This window comes from Mastigoproctus giganteus, chromosome 12 (genome assembly GCF_048544385.1).
Source record: "Mastigoproctus giganteus isolate SK-2022 chromosome 12, ASM4854438v1, whole genome shotgun sequence".
Classification (NCBI taxonomy): Eukaryota; Metazoa; Arthropoda; class Arachnida; order Uropygi; family Thelyphonidae; genus Mastigoproctus; species Mastigoproctus giganteus.
The window spans coordinates 1,579,722-1,599,040 of record NC_143586.1 but is presented as its reverse complement, the minus strand read 5'-3'; the positions used below and the strand labels follow the sequence as shown (position 1 = coordinate 1,599,040).

The following is a 19,319-nucleotide window of genomic DNA, read 5'->3' as shown; positions in this document are numbered from 1 at the left end:
TGTCGTTCGCATTTTCCAAAGTTGCCAGACTATGGCATCTTCAACTTTGAAATTTCTCTCTCACTCTCTCTCTCTCTCTCAGTCTCTCTCATAGCTGATATTGCACTCTCCTTCCATGATTTTTTAGGGTGTCTTCATCTTCTCTTCCTTTGGGGTATCCATTCATAAAATTTTAGGCCATCTCTCTCTTTGTTTATGCATAGAAGATGTCCAAACCCTCTCAGCTTCCTATTTTCAATTTGTTCTATAATATCTTTATCTGCATGCAAACTCCTTCTCATTTCCTTGTTCGTAACCCTCTCAAGCTTGGAAACTAGCACTTCAACAAAGGTATTCCCTCTCTAGGGTCCTAAGATTTTTTGTCACCCACACCTCACATCCGTAGCAAAGTACTGATTCCACTAATGACTGTCAAATATGTTTTTTTTTGTTCTAAGGGAGACATTGTTTTCCACCAGATAGTATTGAGGGCACAAAGAATCTTCCTACTTTGATGAATTCATGTGATAATTCCTCTTTCTCCAGTCCTTCCTTAGTTATAGTACAGCCAAGATATTTGAAGAAGTCAACAGGTTTTAGATGTGCTAATTGTGTAACTTCCAATTCATCTAGATGCTCTGCTGTGCTTAGGAATTCTGTTTTCATGAAATTCATATTGAGGCCCCATTGGTTATATGTAAGATGCAGTTTTCTTAACATGTATTCCAAATAATATACTTCTTGTGCTGTGATTACCTGATCATTGGCAAAATTGAGATTCCATAAATATCTGTCATTATTTGGTACTCCCATTCCACAACAGCTTCTTTTCCATTCTTTTAAGATGCATTCCAAGAAAACATTAAACAATATAGGTGATAAGCAACATCCTTGCCTCTATCTAACCCAATCTATCCAATCGTTTGTTGGATAGATCGGGTTAGATAGAGATTTTCTAACTTTAATAAATGCCATGTTGTTATTGTATAATTCCCTAATCAGTTCTACAAGTTCTGGATCAATTGACATCTGTTGTAGGGCTTTCCATAATTCCTTTCTTGGAATAGAGCCCTAAGCCTTTTCTAGATAGATGAAGGCAAAGTAGGTATCTTTATTCTTTGCTCTTCTTTTCTCCACTAGTTGCTGTAGAATAAACAAATTGTCCACACATGAGCGACTGGACCTAAATCCACTTTGTTCTTCGCTAATCTTATCTTTTACCTCCTCTCATAATTTTAAAAGTACCTTAGCGTACAATCTGGAAATTGAAGTACCTTAGAGTACAGTTCTCATGATCCTGCCTATTTTCATTTTTATAAATGGATGATATATATCGAATTTTCCATTCCTTTGGTGTTTTTCTTAGCTTTACACATCTATTGAACAGCTGTGCAATCAGATCGATTAAACTTGGTCCGTATTTAACAAGTTCAATCACTGTGTTCCCATGGCCTGGGGATTTTTTGTTCTTCATTAGCTTTGTGCAGTCTAGCACTTGATGTTTTGTAATTTTTATCTCCCTTTATCCACTGGTGGATGGTAATTATGTTCTGATATTGCAGTCGTCTTTCATTAAGGAGGTTATTATAATGACTTTCCTATGTTGGCATATCAATAAAGTTTTATTTGATCGAGATTCATTTGTTTTCAATGTTCTCAAACTCTACCAAGCTTTGAAGGCACACTATAGCCAGTGTAGCTTATGCTCCATTAAACACCCATCTCACTCACTCACTCACCCACCCACCCACCCACCCATGCACCAAAATTCGGATGATTGTGTTCCTCCTAACGAGCCTTCAATTTCCTGGCATCTTTTCTCCCAAGCTGCATTCTTAGATTCAGCAATTTTCCATTTAACTGCTCTATTACACCTTCTTATTACATCTCTGTATCATTTCATGTCAAAACTTTTGTCCATCATCATCATCATCACTGTATGTTCATATATAGTGATGATGGACAAAAATGAGAGTTTTGGCTGATTCAAGTCACTTTGAAATATCACCATTCAGCAAAATAGCAGTGACCAGTGAGTGAATGAGGGATTTAACTTAATGACTAAGTATAAATATAGTGCAAATGCATCAGGAATACATAGCTATATCTGAATAAATCAGATTATAGCTATGTATTCCTGATGCATTTGCACTATATTTATACATAGTCTAGACTCCTTCATAGCTTGAGGCTTATGCCCTAAACGCTTGAGTCTTAATGACTAAGTTAAGTAACTTTATGTCCAAGAGAATCGATAACTATAATATCTTCCTGAGGGAAATGACAAGTAACTTTATGACAATGAATGATTCTGTGTAGTGAATTGATATAAATGAATTGGCATTTGGCAAACTAGAGAATAGTCCTGTCCTCGTTAATACTTGTGTATCATACCTGGTTTGGGTTGAGGCATATGGTAAGTAGCAGGTTAATTTCGTCATTTCTGTAGTATTGCCATTTTAATTTCTACGAGTTTGTGAATTTAATTTCTGTAAGCCTGTATATTTAATTTATAAAATTTTATAATGGTATTTTCTGTTATATATTGTAAATTTAATTTCTTATATTTCTTAAAGTTCATACTTTTAAAATATTTTTTTTGTATTTTCTAAGTTTAAATTCTAAAGTTTCAGTAGCAGCTTAATTTTTGCAATCTGCTTATTAACTTCTGATTTTTTTTTAAAAGTTTAACTATTATTATTATTATATATATATATATATATATATGACTAAGTTAAGTTATAAGTTAAGTTATAAACTAAGTTATATATTTTTTTTTTTTTTTTGTAGAGTAATTCTGTAAATGTGTTGTAAGTTAAATTCTTATCTTAATAATGTCACAAGATCGAATTTGAATACTTGTTAAGGATATCATGATGACTCAGATAGGAATTCCAATTCTGCTGTGCATCATGAGCTCATTTGCTTGTACAGTCTGTAGCATATATTCCAAGTTCATTATAGCAGACAATCCTAGTTCAATTGATTATTGTCTTGTATGCGTTCCAAATTTAAGGACTGTACCAATCTAAAAATAAAACTTGATGAATGAATCACTGAAGAAGTGAGTGGATAATCAATTCTTCATTGAATAAATTTAGCAACAAGACTCAGAGATAAAGCTGGGGACTCCTTAGGAATTCTAGTGATCTGCTGAGTGATGTACTCCCAATACAGGACTCAAGAAAGAATAATCAGCAGCCTGCTCTTGTTTAAAAGAACATAGTTTTACTGATTGATTATATTGTCAGAGAAATGGTTGACTTTTTTTTTTATAATAAGGTAAATGAGCCAAAACAAGAATGTGCCTGCTGGAAGCTCAAACTAGTGATGTTAGCAATTGGGTTTTCAGTGTTAGAGAGAGAGAGAGAGAGAGAGAGAGAGAGAGAGACCATTATTATTATTCACCAGAACTACTGACTAATTGCATATGAATAAATGATAAGTGAATAAATATAGTACTATTTTGAAAAAAAAAAAAAAAAAATGATGTGAGTTATGTCAGAATATTGGAGGTTCTATTAAGAGAAAACCTTGCGGATTAATTCATGATTTGTAGAACTCTGGAAGAGCTTTTGGAGGAAATTTTTATCAGCACTTGTAAGTAGAGAAAACAGTTTTGTAGAGAGAATACATGTAAACGAATGTGACACAAGAGTCTTTGCCAGTATCATTGGGGAGGCTTGAGGGTCAGGAAGACTCCTATTTTGGGGGGGAAGTTGTATATATGATTATCTGATTATGTCGATGCAGGTCAAAGCAGATGCACACCACAAGAGTTGTTATTATTTTTATTGTTAATAGTAGTAGTAGAAGTACTAGCAAATGAGGCAAAGAAGCAACCATATACTGCATCACAAAAAAGAAAAGAAATAAAAAAATACCCACACACACCTCATCTGTCCGTCTCCCTTCTAATAATATGTCTAATTCTTCTTTAATATCTTCAAAACTACCCACCTTCACAACAAGGGATGAAAGTTTTTTTCCAAACAATCTCTCTGGCTGAAAGCAAATTTGGTTGATTTGCTTTCAAACTAACCTTAGCATTAGTTGAGACATATGATGCAAGAAAGCAATCTTATATAACATCAGCCAAAAAAAAAAAAAAAAAAAAGGAAACACCTTCCCATTTCACCCATTCAGTAACTCCAAATGTTTATCTAGTTCAGCCTTAAATTTATTTAAGCTATCAACTTCCACAACAGATGGAAGTCTGTTCCAGCAATCAACTACCTACTTGCTAAAGGCAAACTTTCGCACATCTGTTCTACAACTGTCTTTTCTCAATATGAATTTATGCCCCTTCAGATTCTTAATCTGAGCAAGTGGAAGTATCCCATCAGCATTGAGCCTGCTCAAACCATTCAAGGCATTATACACCTCATTCAGATCACTTCTCAAGTGCCTAGTCTCCAGATGCTGTGTTAGAGGAACTGAAGCTTCTCAGTAAGAGTTTCCCTTTGTTCCTTCCACCAATCTTGTTGCTTTTCTCTGTACTCATTCTAGCAACTCTACATCCTTCCTAAAATGAGACCTCCAGACCTGTACACAGTACTCAAGGTATGGCCTGACCATTGCCTTATAGAAAGGGATAATCACCTCTGTGTGTGTGTCTCTGCTAGCAAAATTCCTGTATATCATTGACAAAACTCCATGACCTGCTCTGGCTGCCTGTCTGCATTACTCAGCAGACTTCATATCTGATTGCATAATTACCCCAGGTCGTTTTTATTCTCGAGTTCCCTGAGTGTAGTACCACACAGTTGGTATGTTTTTCTCTTGGGCTATCACTACCCTATGCAGTACTTTCCATTTGTCAATGTTAAACTTCAGTTGCCACTTCTCAGCCCATTTCCCTAACTTTTCTAGATCCTGTTACAGTAGCATACAGCCTGTACTGTCATTAACAACCCTGCCAACCTTTTTATCATCTGCAAACTTGGACATTAAGCCTGATATAGGTTCATCAATATGATTGATAAATACACAAAACAACAATGGGCTCAGCTCCAAACCCTGGGGGACTCTGCTAATAACATTAGTCCACATACACATATAGCAGTGTCCATTTATTACCACTCTCTGCCATCTCCTACTCAACCATCCCTTTATCCATTGCAGCAACTTGCCCTTAATGCCATACCGCTCCAATTTGTGCAACAATCTTCCATGTGCAACAGTATCAAAAGCTTTCCTGAAATCCAAGAATATGATATCAAAATTATTTTCTGCATCCAGTTCCTTTGTGACCACATCGTGTCCAATCAAATTGGTCAAACAATTGGTCATGTATCCAATCAAATTGGTTAAACAAGACTTCTCCTTAACAAATCCACGCTGGGTCTGAACTATTACAGCAGACTTGTCTAGGCGATCCTGCATCACTTTTGACAATACTGTTGCACATAAAAGACTGCTATACAAACTGGAGCAATGTGGCAATAAGGGCAAGTTATTGCTATGAATAAAGAGTTGATTGTGTGGGAGAAGACAGAATGGTTATCAATGGACACTACTCTTCATGTAGTATTGTTATAAGTGGAGTTCACAGTGTTTGGTGCCAGCCAATTGTTGTTTTCTGTATTTATTGATGATATTGATGAGGGTATAAAGGGTTAATATCTAAGTTTTCAGATGATACAATGGCTGGCAGGGTAGTTATGACAGTAATGAAGGTATGCTGCTACAACAAGATCTAGAAAAATTAGGCAGTTAGGTTGAGAAATTGCAATTGAGGTTTAACATTGACAAATGCAAAGTACTGAATATGGATAGCAGTAATTCCAGATAAAAAAAAAGACTTGTGGGTAATTGTGCAGTCAGATATGAAAATTTCTGAGCAGTATAGACTGGCTGTCCAGAACAGCAAATAGGGATTTTTAATGACATTAGCAAAGGCACATGATGCAAGAAAGCAAGCTTATATAGCATCAAAAAAAAAAAAAAAATCCCTTATTTCACCCATCCACTCGCTCCAAATGTTTGTCAAGGTCTGCCTTGAATCTATTTAAGCTATCAACTTCTACAACAACAGATGGAAGTTTGTTCCAGCAATCAACTGCCCGCTAGCTAAAGGCAAACATCCGCACATACAGGAAATTTTGTTAGCAGGAACAAGGAGGTGATTATCCCTTTGTACAAGACAATGGTCAGGCCACATCTTGAGTATATAGGTCTGGAGGCCTCATTTTAGAAAGGATATAGAGCTTCTGGAGCAGGTACAGAGAAGGGCAATGAGATTGGTGAAGGGTACAAAGGGGGTATTCTTATCAAGAAAGCCTTCAGCTCTGCAATTGCAATGGCTGGAGACTAGGCACTTGCGTGGTGATGTGATTGAGGTGTTTAATGCTCTGAATGGACTGAGCAAGCTCAGTGCCAATGGGATTCTTCCTCTTGCTCAGTACACACAGAGGAGAGGTCATAAATTCAAATTGAGGATGGATGGTTGCAGAATAGATATTAATGATTACTGCAGGAGTTTGTCTTTAGCCAATGGTGGTTGATTGCCGGAACAAACTTCCATCTGCTATTATGGATGCTGATAGCTAGAATAAATTTGAGGAAGAACTAGATAAACTGATGGAGGGGATGAATAGGTAAAATGGAATTTTTTTTTTTTTTTTCGGCTGATACTGTATAAGCCTACTTCCTTGCATAATTTTCCACTACTAATACTAAATACCATAAGATAAAGAAGTCAGTTCTTCTGCTTAGAGGTTTTTGAGGGAATGCCACAGGCAAATTTTTAGTTGGTCAAACACAAAGACGTTTTTAATGTATTGTAGTAGAAACATAGGAATTTCATTTTTTCACAGTTATACTTACATGATTCTTTTTTGTTTTGATGTGCTCAATTCAGATGCTAAGTTGCTGGTGGTTGGAAGCAAATTTGATAGCTTAATCTGAGCCTGTCTTACTGTACCAGATTTTTCATGCAGACTATGGTCAGATGTCTTGTTTTGTCTATTAGTTAATTAATTAATTCTTCTATTGATTGATTAATTTATTAACATTAATTCTTCCCTTGCCCATGACCCTCAATTTTCAGCCACGTATTTGGAGTGGATGCAGTTACAAATTGTCTAGATCAAGTTTAATTTTTCAGTAATACTTATTCAAAAACTACAGTATTTCTGGGTGTATTTTTAAGCATTGTGTACTGTTAAAACCATAAATAACAACAACAACAAAATTCCTCTTTGATTAGAAAATGACAACCATATGTAGTTTTGATTATCAATGGTCATTTATACACTGTATATTAATTGTTATATATTAATTAATTTAAATAGTTATAATATTGGTTAGTAAAATTTTTGAATTTTCAGCTATTTTTAGAATCATATCTGCAGTTCTTTTATTTGGCAATATTGAGTTTCTTGAAGAAAGAAAGTCGGAACAAGCTTTCCTTCCAGACGATGCAATTGTACAGAAAGTTGGTCATTTGCTGGGAATCAGTATTAGCGAGATGAGCAGAGCTTTTGTTAGACCACGTCTCAAAGTGGGAAGAGATTTTGTTACCAAGGCACAGACTAAAGAGCAAGTGAGTATTATTAAGCAATGGCAAAAAAGAATCCTATAAATAAAAAAGAAGCAGCGTGTGTACCCTGTACACACAAAAGATGTTTTATTTTATGTGAAAACATCCATGGCGGTCGCTTTTTCTGTGAGAAAATTGTTGTAGCAGTTCAGCTCCTTCAGTCGTGTAAGGAAGTAAAATGAAATGGATGAATTCAATGATGTGCTCGATCTTTTGGTTAGGTGAAATGTAAATGACAGTATCGTTTGACCATCAGGAAGAAGGCATTCAGCTGCACAAATGTCTCCAAAAGTCTAACTCATGGATTTTCCAACAGTTTCTCAATAAATCACTTCCGTATGAGAAGTAACAACATGAGTACAATTTTTACTCTTACGATAAACTGCTACACCACCAGCTTTTGATCTTCTCATTTGAATTTAACAACACAATTGACGTTAGGTATGCTTACTTCTTCTTTGTTAATTAGCCACATTTCAGAAAGTAGAAGTAAATTGAATCGTTAGGACTGCATCAGTGAGATCATCATTGTGAGCGCATGAACTTTGACAATTTAATGTTAGAATGGAAAGATCTTGTCATTTAGTGATGAACTCCTATACAACAGGCAATTGAGCTGAAATATGATTTTGTTTCTTTTTGGATGAAAATATTTGGATGAAAAAGTATACTGCAACTGCCAATCGAAGCTGGCAGTTGCAGTATACTCTGTCCAGCCCATTCAGGAATCAATTGAAAACCTCAGGTAATTCATTTGAACTCAAATCTTCTGGATCAAAATCTTCAGGAAGTTCTTGAATATAATTTTGTGATGTCAACTGTCCAGCTTCCTGATAATAAGTCGATGAAGAAGGTTAACGTTGATCAAAATCTTGAGAAGCAGATTAACTCTGCATTTTATTTCATTCTCTATGTTTTTGAACTTGTTCTTTTGTCGACATAGGAGGATTCTTTGGTGGCTTTGAATCTTTTATTCTTGCATACGTCTCACAATTTTGCTCAGCTGGCGTTTTAGTCACCTTCGAAATACTCTTATAGGTTGTTAACTTTTCTTGGTGCAGTATAACTGTAGTTGTTTTTGCGCCAATAAAATCAAAATCAATCAATCAATTAGGTTGTTAACCAAATTAGATTTGGTATTTTTTTAATTCAATAGTTAGTGAAATTCAATTGTAGACTAGTATGACATCATAACCAAAAACTACTGCAAGAAGTGATTGTTATCTGTTCAAGTGATTGTTTTATTGCTGTGTTCTTGAATCAAAACCATTTAAATTTTTAAACGGTTTATTCAAAACTTGCTTACTTACTTACCTTACTTAGAAGATTGATGTTGATCAAAATGTTGAGCAGAAGATTTTATTGAAGTCTGCATTTTTTCCGTTCTCTATGTTTTTGAACTCGTTCCTTTTTTAAACGAGAGGCTTCTTCGGTGGCTTTGAAGCTTTTATTCTTGCATAATATTACTTCCCACTGCTTAGTTTACTAAATCAATAGTGACTGAATTAGTGTCATTTAGGAAGTGACATCATTTCCATATCTTAGTATGAACTTACTCTACACAATCAATGTTAGTCGATGAGTTAGCACTTTTAATGGCATTTAGAAAGTGATGTCATTTGTGTCATTTGAAATCTAACAGCAACCTAAGAGGAAGTTATGTCAATTGCATCATTTCTGTAAGAAAATTTCGTTACCAATCGATTTTACTCCAGTGCTGCCATACATGTTTTCACATCAAAAACATACTTCAGATTAATGTAAATATAACTTATTTGGAATCAAACACAGAATTTAACAGCTACAAAGGGTCAAACTTTACTTCGTTTACCATTAGCATTAGCATAGGCATATGACACAAGAAAGTAAGTTTATATAGTATCAGCCAAAAAAAAAAAAAAAAAAAAAGGAAAAACCTTCCTGTTTTACCCATTCATTCACTCCAAAAGTTTGTCTAGTTCAGCCCTGAATTTATTTAAGCTGTCAACTTCCACAATGACAGATGGAAGCTGTCATTGTTCCAGTAATCATCCACCCGCTGGCTAAAAGCAAATTTCCGTTCAAAATCAGTTTGGTTTTGAGAACACATCTATTCTACAGCTGTCTTTCTTCAATTTGAATTTATGCCTCTCAGGTGCAGAATCTGAGCAAGAGGAAGAATCCCATCAGCATTTAGCTTGCTCAAACCATTCAATGCCTGATACGCCTCAATGAGGTCACCTAGCAGGTCTTCAGAGGCTGCAATATGCAGAATTTAAGCCTTTCTTGGTAACAGCAACTCTTTGTTCCACTCACTAATCTCTTTGCCCTTCTCTGGATAGGATAGGATTTCTGGTCAATGGAAGATGGTCATTAATATACAAGAGGAAAAGTGTGGGGGAATGAACTGAACCTTGGAGAAGTCAGAAGACAGAGAGCCATCTACCATCGCCCTTAGTGAGCAGTCAGAGAGAAAACTGGATAACCAATTACAAAAAACAGTTGGCAATCCATAAGATGGAAGCTTATTTAGAAGACATTTATGCCAAACATGATCGAAAGCCTTTGAGATGAGCAACTGCTTGTGTTTCGGCGAACTTTTCCATTGAATTTGTCCATAAATGGGTAACATAAAGCAGAACATCACCAGTTGAAAGACAATGATGGAATCCATATTGGTGATCGTTGATCAGACGGAAGGTGTCTAGATAGTTTAAGGGTTGGTGGTTAATTGATTTCTCCATTACTTTAGAAAGAGTAGAAGGAATTGCAGTGGAACAATAATTGGATGGGCATGATTTGTTACCCTTTTTAGGAACTGGCTGGATATGAGTAAATTTTCAAGCAGAAGGAAAAACACCTTTGAAATACGAGTGTTGAAAAAGGCAGCAAAGTCCAGGAGCACAGGTTTTGAGAACAAGTGGAGAAGTACCATCAGGATCTGGAGCTTTCTTAGCATTGAGATTCATCAAAATCATTATGACATCATTTTTTAAGGCAGACTACAGGAGGCATTGAATGGGGCATGTGGGAATGGTGGGAGGTGTTTTACCAAGAGCATTAATATATGAGTTGAAAGAAAAATGGGTTACTGGCAATTCAGCTTTATCGTTGGCTGAAGTGACAACAGAACCATCTGGTTTTGACAGAGTTGGGAGCAGAGATGGGCAAAAGTTGTGGCTAATAGCTTTGGCAAGAGACCAGAATGCTCGGCTACCATTAGGGCAAGAAGCAAGCCTGTTTCTGTTATCTTGTTCAAAATCAGTTTGGACTAATTAGTACTGCTTTACAATTGTTGCGAGTTCTGGTGTAAGCAGAAAATGAAACTGAAGAATTGGAAAGAAGCCAATTATGATATCCAACATTATTCTCTTTAACAGCTCTAGCACATTAGCATTAGCATTAGTAGAGGCATATGATGCAAGAAAGCAAGCTTATTCAGCATCAGCCAAAAAAAAAAAAAAAAAACACACATACCACTCCCATTTCACCCCTCCGTTCGTTCGAAATACCTGTCCAGTTGAGCTTTAAATTTGTTTAGGCTATCAACTTCAACAACAAGTGATGGAAGTCAGTTCCACCAACCAACCACCCGCTGGCCAAAGGCAAATTTCCGCACATCTATCCGACATCTGTCCTTCCTCAATTTGAATTTATGCCCTCTGAGGTGATTATTCTGAGCAAGATGAAGAATCTCACTGGCATTGAGCATGCTCAAACCATTCAAAGCCTTATACACCTCTATCAGATCACCTCGCCGGTGCCTAGTCTCCAGACTCTGTAATTTGCAAAACTTAAGCCTTTCTTCGTAAGAGCAACCCTTCGTTCCGTTCACTAACCGTGTTGCCCTTCTCTGTACACGTTCCAGCAGCTCTACATCCTTCTTGAAATGAGGCCTCCAGACCTGTATACAGTACTCTAGGTGTGGCCTGACCATTGCCTTATACAATGGAATAATCACCTCCTTATCCCTGCTGGAAAAATTCCTGTATATCATTGACAAGACACCATGAGCTACTCTTGCAGCTCGTCTGCACTGCTCAGAGAACTTCATATCTGCCTGCACAATTACCCCCAGGTCCTTTTCATTCTCCACCACTGTCAGTGTAGTACCGCAGAGTTGATACGTTGCTCTGGGGTTACTGTTTCCCATATGTAGTACTTTACATTTGTCAATGTTAAACTTCATTTGCCACCTCTCAGCCCATCTGTTCAACCTTTCCAGATCTTGTTGCAGCAGCATAGCGTCAGTAGTGTCCTTAACAACCCTGCCAACCTTTGTATCATCTGCAAACTTGGACATTAAACTTGATATCCCATCATCAATATCATTTATAAACACCGAAAACAACAACGGACCCAACACTGAACCCTGAGGAACTCCACTAATAACATTAGTCCATGTTGAGCAGTGTCCATTGATTACCACTCTCTGTCTTCTGCCACTCAACCATCCCCTTATCCTTAGCAGCAATTTGCCTCCAATGCCACACTGCTCCAATTTGTGCAGCAGTCTTCCATGTGCAACAGTATCAAAAGCCTTTATAAGATCCAAATATATAATATCAAAGTTATTCCCTGCATCCAGTTCTTTTGTGACTACATCATAGTATCCAATCAAATTGGTCAGGCAAGACCTGCCCTTAACAAAACCATGCTGCGTCCGAGCTATAACTGAATTCTTGTCTAGATGATCCTGCAGTGCTTCTTTAACCAGTGCCTCCATTAATTTACCTGGAACAGAAGTTAAACTAACAGGTCTATAATTACTTGTGTGAGCCTTTGATCCAGCTTTGTGAATTGGGGTTACATTTGCACATCTCCAGTCTATGGGTACCTCCCCTGAGTCCAAAGAAGCTCTCATAATTATGGCTAGGGGTTTGCTTACTTCCTTTGCTGCCTCCTTTAATATAACTGGATAGATCCCATTGACCCCAGGTGCCTTTTTTATGTTTATCCTCAACAATCTCTCCTCCACTTTCCTCTCAGTTATTACAAAATCATCCAGCTCACTGCCAATGTTTACTTTACCTACATCATTCTCCTTCCTGAATAACTCCTCATGCGTGAATGTAGATGCAAAATACTCGTATAGATTGTTTGCCACCTGAGCAGGATCCTCAACTGTTGAACCATCAATATCCAGTGGACCAATCTGATTCACCCCTTTCCTTCTTGAGTTTAAATATGTAAAGAACTCTTTTCTGTTTTTCTTTGCATCCTTTGCCAAGGATTTTTCATAGTCTGCCTTTGCCTGCCTAATCTCCTTTGTGACTTGGTTACAGACCAACTTATATCTATCATAGGCTTCCAGGTCACCCATTAATTTGTATGTATCCCATGCATTTTTCTTCTCTGCCACATGTCTCATTAGTTCATCTGACAACCATTTAGGCCTAAACCTTGAACAATATTTCTTAGTTGGTATGTAAAGCCTGGTAGCCTCCAAGATTAGTTCCTTGAATGCTTCCCATTTTGAGTTTGCTGTTGGTAACATCATCAGTTGGTCCCACTGTATAGAATTTAAATACTGTCTCAGACCATCATAGTCGCCTTTACGAAAACAAAAACCCTTCCCTTTACCTCTGATGGTAGTTACCTCCTTGAGTAAATCCCACTTCAACACAGTGATCACTGCCACCTAGTGGTTCATTTATCTGCAGATTCTTAATGCATGAAGAATCACTACTGATAATCAGATCAAGAGTATTGCTCCCTCTTGTTGCCTCACGAACATGCTGATGTAGAAAACAATCATCCAATAAATCCACAAATACCTTGCTAGTGTGCGAGTGACCAAACCACAAATTCCAGTCAATATCTGGGAAATTAAAATCCCCCATTATAAGACTCTCTGATTTACTGGCCCACTCTATTTCCCTGTACAGTTTCTTATTATACTCATCAGAGTCATTAGGCCTATAGCACACTCCTACTCTCAATTTTGATTTCCCTATGCTTATGTCACACCAAACTGACTCGACACTGCCCTGTCCATCGATGTCGACTGGCTTCACTTCCTTGGACTTTATGTGTTTCTTAACTAATAGCATAACCCCTCCTCCCCTCCTGTCCTGTCTATCCTTTCTATACACATTGTATTCCCCAAATTCCAGTTCCGCATTACTTATATCTGTGTGACACCACGTCTCTGATATCCCAACAATATCTGCCTTTGATGTTTTGAGCAATACCTGAAATTCATCAAATTTATTTACCAAACTCCTAGCATTGGTGTACACGCAGGTATACATGCACCTTTTTCTATTCTTAGCTACCCTAACACAACCCATGTGTTTACTTGTACCGCAATGACTCCCAGCAGTCTCTGATATATCCTGCATCTTGTTTTTCAGGCTTCTGCTCATTTCAATAGAAACAGTGCAAGAATCACTTCCACCTCTGCCAGTGGCTACTGTTAATAAATGTATTGAAAAGCCAAGGTTTAGATAAAGAACGAGATTTTAAGGTGGAATGTGGAATAAAAGATTCCATTCCTACAAGAATAAATTCACTGACATGATCTGATCAAATGTTAAGCCTTTCTTGGTAACAGCAACTCTTTGTTCCACTCACTAATCTCTTTTTTCCCTTCTCTGGATAGGATAAGAAAACCAAGGAAAAGAAAAAAGAAATCTCTTAGGTCATCCCATTTTGCATTCTTGTAATGCCAACCAACACGAGGAGCTGGGTCTGTTCGAATAGAAATGGAAGCCAGTTGGAGTTGGGAACATTAAAATCACCAAGGAAAATTACCTTGCTGTTAGGAAAGTTGGACTGAAGAAAATAAAGTCGCAAAGAGAGGAAGTCAAAGAGTTCCAAGTGATTAGTGGAGTGGGGAGAACAGTAGAGACAACAGATGAATTTAGCAGAATGGGGTAGAGAGGTTAAAACCTCTCTACCCCATTCTGCTACAGAAGATCGAAAAAAGCAGACAGAGACTTTGGAAAGGACCTCTCAGTGCATCTGTCCAACTTTTCTAGATCCTGTTGCTGCAGTGTACTGTCCTTACTGTCATTAACATCGCTACCAACCTCCGTATTGTCTGCAAACTTGGACATTAAGACAGCCTTCATCAATATCATTGATGAATACAGAAAACAACATTGTGCCCAACACGGACCCTTGGGGAACTCCACTAATAATGTTATCCACAAAAAGCAGAGTACATTGATTATCACTCTCTGTCTTTTCCCACTCAACCATCCTTTTATCCAACTTGCCCTTAATGCTGTACTGCTCCAACTTGTATAGTAGTCTTCCATGTGCAACAGGAAACAAAAGTTTTCGTAAAATCCAATTATATGATATCATAATTATTTTTTGCATCCAATTCCTTTGTCATCACATCATAATATCCAATCAAATTGGCCAGACAAGACTTTCCCTTAACAAAACCCATACTATGTGTGAACTATAACTGCATTCTTTTCTATATAATCTTGCAGTGCTTCTTTAACCAGTAACTCCATTATTTCCCCCAGAACAGAAGATAAATTAATAGGTCTATAATTACACCTAATTCTGTTTTTACACGATAGATACGTTCCTGAAAAATACGTGTAAAAAAAATTCGTGTAAAAAAAGACATTGTATTTATGGAAGAAAAGAAGATTGGTTCCGGATCTAAAAAAATCAGTAAAAATAATTTAAAAAAAACACATAAAAATATTCGTTTTAAGCTTATTATTTTATTTAAACAAAATACACATGTAATAATATGTAATTAAAATGTATTAAAATAAATTTGTATGCATATGAAATGAAAAAAAAATCTTCATGAACAAAAAAAATCTTCATGAACAAAAAAAATCTGTTTACACATAACAAGATTTTATTCATTTTCACTTTCTGATAATAAACAGCGCATATGTTTGCGTACGACTGGAATATCACTGCCATCACTCTAGAAATGTTGTGGACATCGTCTTCTTCCTCTATTAATGAAATTCTTTCTGTGATCTCTTGAGCAAAATCAGCACGACTCTCCTCTGGTGCTGATGTTTCACCGGTTTTACGAACGAATTCAGTTATTAATCGTTGTGTTCGTGTTTTGGTTAGGCCGTTATATAATTCTCTGTAAGAGGCTGTCAACAACTTCAGTTCACGTTGAAACTTCCCAGCGCGTTCCTCATTAGGGTCATTTTTGACAAAATGATTACCTAATTTTCTGGCCAGTTCCAGACCTTCTTTTATTAAATCTGCATTTAGAACAGGATCATTTTCTTCATTATCACTACGTTCTGTGGGATAAGGAGTCCCAAGGACAACCTCTAATATTTCATCTTCGCTTAGGGCTTTGTCGGTTAACAATTCATCAATATCTTCAAACGATAGATCATTGAATCCTTCTCCACCAATTTTGTGTGCCATTGTAATGATGTTGCGATCTTTGCTTTTTACACATTGTGGCCAAACCGCTTTCCAACACGCATTTAAAGTTGCTGGTTTTAATTCAGTTAACGCTAATCCAACTTGATTGATACAATCCATAATTGAGAATTTCTTCCACACATCAATGATTGTTAGTGTTTCATCATTCAGTTTGTCCAAAACGTGTTGGAATGTTCGTTTTACGTAGTATGTTTTAATTGTCGCAATTATACCTTGGTCTAGCGGTTGTATCAAAGATGTAGTATTAGGTGGCAGAAATAAAATTTGTACATTTGGGTGTTCCAAGACAGGATGGCCGGGTGCATTGTCAAGAATCAGAAGAACTTTAAATTCGAGACCTTTCAAATTCATATAACGTCTGACTTCTGGGACGAAACATTTGTTGAACCATTCTGTAAAAATAGTAGTGGTCACCCAGGCCTTCTTGTTTGCCATCCAGTGAACAGGCAGTTTATTGATATCTACATCTTTCATTGAACATGGGTTTAGGGCTCGATTTACCAGCAGTGGTTTCAACATACAATCTCCTGAAGCGTTGGAGGAAAATAATAAGGTCACGCGATCCTTAGCTACCTTAAAACCACCAGCAGTTTTCTGCGATTTGGCTACATACGTTCTGTTGCATTCGTTTCCAGAAGAAACCAGTTTCATCTGCATTCCACACTTGATCAGGAGTGTATCCTCCATCTTCAATAATTTTTGCAAGTTCCTGCGGGAATACTTTAGCAGCCGATTCATCTGCAGTTTCACCTTTAATTTTTATATTATGAAGAGCATTCCTTTTAAGAAAAAACCCTGTCATCCAACCTGTACTCGCAGAAAATTCATACTTTCTGTTTAACTGAGATGAAATGCTTGGCTCCTTTTCTTTAATCTGTCTGTAAATTCTTAGTGCTGTTTGCTTGATGGCATTTCCATCTACTGGTACTCTTTTTTGTGACTGATCTTCTATCCATATTACCAGAGCCTTTTCCATTTTTTCCTTGACAATATCTCTTGTATATGATGATGAATTAACACTTACTTTTGTTCCAGAACATACCGACTTCCTAATTGCAGCTTCATTTTTCTTAATAGTTCTTACGGTAGCTTCATGTACACCAAAATGCTTTCCTAGAGACGTAGCCACTTGTCCAGTTGCAAGACGATCTAAAATTTGAATTTTAAGTTCCAAAGAAATCGTTTTCCTTTTCATTTTGGTAATAGGCGAATTATTCGACATTATATAAGGGCTACCGAAAAATATCTCAATTATAATTAATAAAAAAAGGTATGAAAAATTTGTAAACTTACAATTTATTGACTATTGGCAAAATTAATAAATTTATATGTGCACAAATTTCACTAAAGATTCTTTCACTTTGAAATAGATATCTTCCGAAGGTACAATGCACGAATACCGTAAATGTGCACAAATTCAATAAAAACGTTGATGATTCATAGATACCTAGACGTACACATTGGTAAGCAAAAGCACGCGTTTCAAAACGCACACACTAGCTGTTATCCAATCTATTGGTGCGTGTAATATAGAAATGATACTAATATGCCACAAATAAAAAAAAAAATTCTTACAATTTAGGCAAAAAAAAATTCATAGAAATCGTGTTAAATCAAAATGACTCGTGTAAAAAGAGAATGAAATATTTATTTTGAATTCGTGTTAAATCAAATTCGTGTAAAAAAAGTTCGTGCAAAAACAGAATTAGGTGTACTTGTGTTACCTTTTTTTCCACTTTGTGAATTGGGGATACATATGCAAATTTCCAGTCCATGGGGACCTCCCCTGAATACAAGGATGCACTCATAATCTTAGCTGAAGACCTGCTTATTTCCTTTGCTGCCTTCTTTAATATAACTGGATAGATGCCCCCCCCCCCCCCAGATGCCTTCTTTATGTTTAACTTCAGCAATTTCTCTTCCGCTTTGCTTTAATTTATTACAAAATAATTTAACTCTCTGTTAGAGTTTGAGCTTCTGGCCTGCACTTCCTTACAGAATTTCTCAAGTGCGAATGTAGATGCAAAATACTCATTCAGTTTGTCAGCTGTCTGAGTGGAATCCTCAACAATAAACCATCGATATCTATTGGACCAATCTGATTCATAACCCTTTCTTCTAGAGCTTACATAATGTTATTTAAGGAAGTCTTTACGGTTTTACATTGCATTCTTTGCCAACGGTTTTGCGTAATCTGCCTTTGTGCGCCTAACATTCTTTGTGACTTGATTACAGACTATTTTATATCTACCATAGACATACACCTCTGAAATACTTTACACCATATGAACTGGTGCATTATGACCCACATAGTCCATGCGCCACTAAACTTCAATACAAACAAACAAATAAACAAGCAAACCATAGGCATCTGTCTCCTGATAATTTATATGCATCCCATGCATTTTTATTCTCTGCCACGAGTTTCATTAGTTTATCCAACATGCATTTAGGCATTAACCTTGAACAGTATTTCTTCATTGATATGAAAAGCCAGTAACTTCCAAAATTAACTCCTTGAATGCTTCCCATTTAGAATTTGCTGTTGGTAACATCATCAGTTGATCCCACTGTATAGAATTTAAAAAAACTCCGAGACCACAGTAGCCCCCTTTACGTAAGCAAAAACCCTTCCCTTTACCCCTGATGGTAGTTACATCTTTGAGTAAATCCCACATCAATACATTGTCGTCGCCGGCAGCTAGTGGTTCCTTTCTCTGCAGATTTTTAATTCAAGAAAAATCACTGCCGATAATCAGATGAGAGTATTACTCTCTCCAGTTGCTCCTCAAAAGTGCTGCTGTAGAAAACAGTCACCACAAAAGTCTTGCTAGTGTGTGAATGACCAACCCACAAGTTCCAGTCTATATCTGGGAAATTAAAATCCACCTTAAATCTGATTTACTGGCCCACTCTATTTCTCTGTACAATTGTTTTTTGTACTCATCAGAGTCATTAGGCCTATAACATACTTCTACTTTCAGTTTGTTTTTCGCAGTGCTTATGTCACCCCCAAACTGACTAACCACTGCACTGTCCAGCCGTCTCAACTGGATGCACTTCCTTAGATTTTGTGTTTCTTAACTAACAGCATTACCCCTCCTCCCTTCTATCCCGTCTATCCTTTCTGTACCCATATTCCAATTCTGTAGTGCTTGTATCTGTGTGACACCACGTCTTTGATATCCCAACAATATCTGCCTTTGATGTTTTGATCAGCAACTCAAATTCATCAAATTTATTTACTAAACTCCTAGCATTGGTGTACATGCAAGTATTAGCATTAGCATTAGCATTAGTAGAGGCATTTGATGCAAGAAAGCAAGCTTATGCAGCATCAGCCAAAAAAAAAAAAAAAAAATCCACTTCCACTTCACCCCTCTGTTCATTCAAAATACCTGTCCAGCTGAGCCTTAAACTTATT

General features: G+C 36.8%; 1 protein-coding gene across 1 annotated transcript in view; it reads left to right on the top strand.

Moving 5' to 3' along the window:
• LOC150076628 (uncharacterized) overlaps positions 1-19,319 on the top strand; it is a 1,101,557-nt gene that overhangs the window by 381,582 nt on the left and 700,656 nt on the right. The window contains exon 10 of the mRNA XM_090386980.1: positions 7,311-7,525. Within this exon, the coding sequence (XP_090243106.1) occupies positions 7,311-7,525 (215 nt within the window). The remainder of the gene's footprint in view (positions 1-7,310; positions 7,526-19,319) is intronic.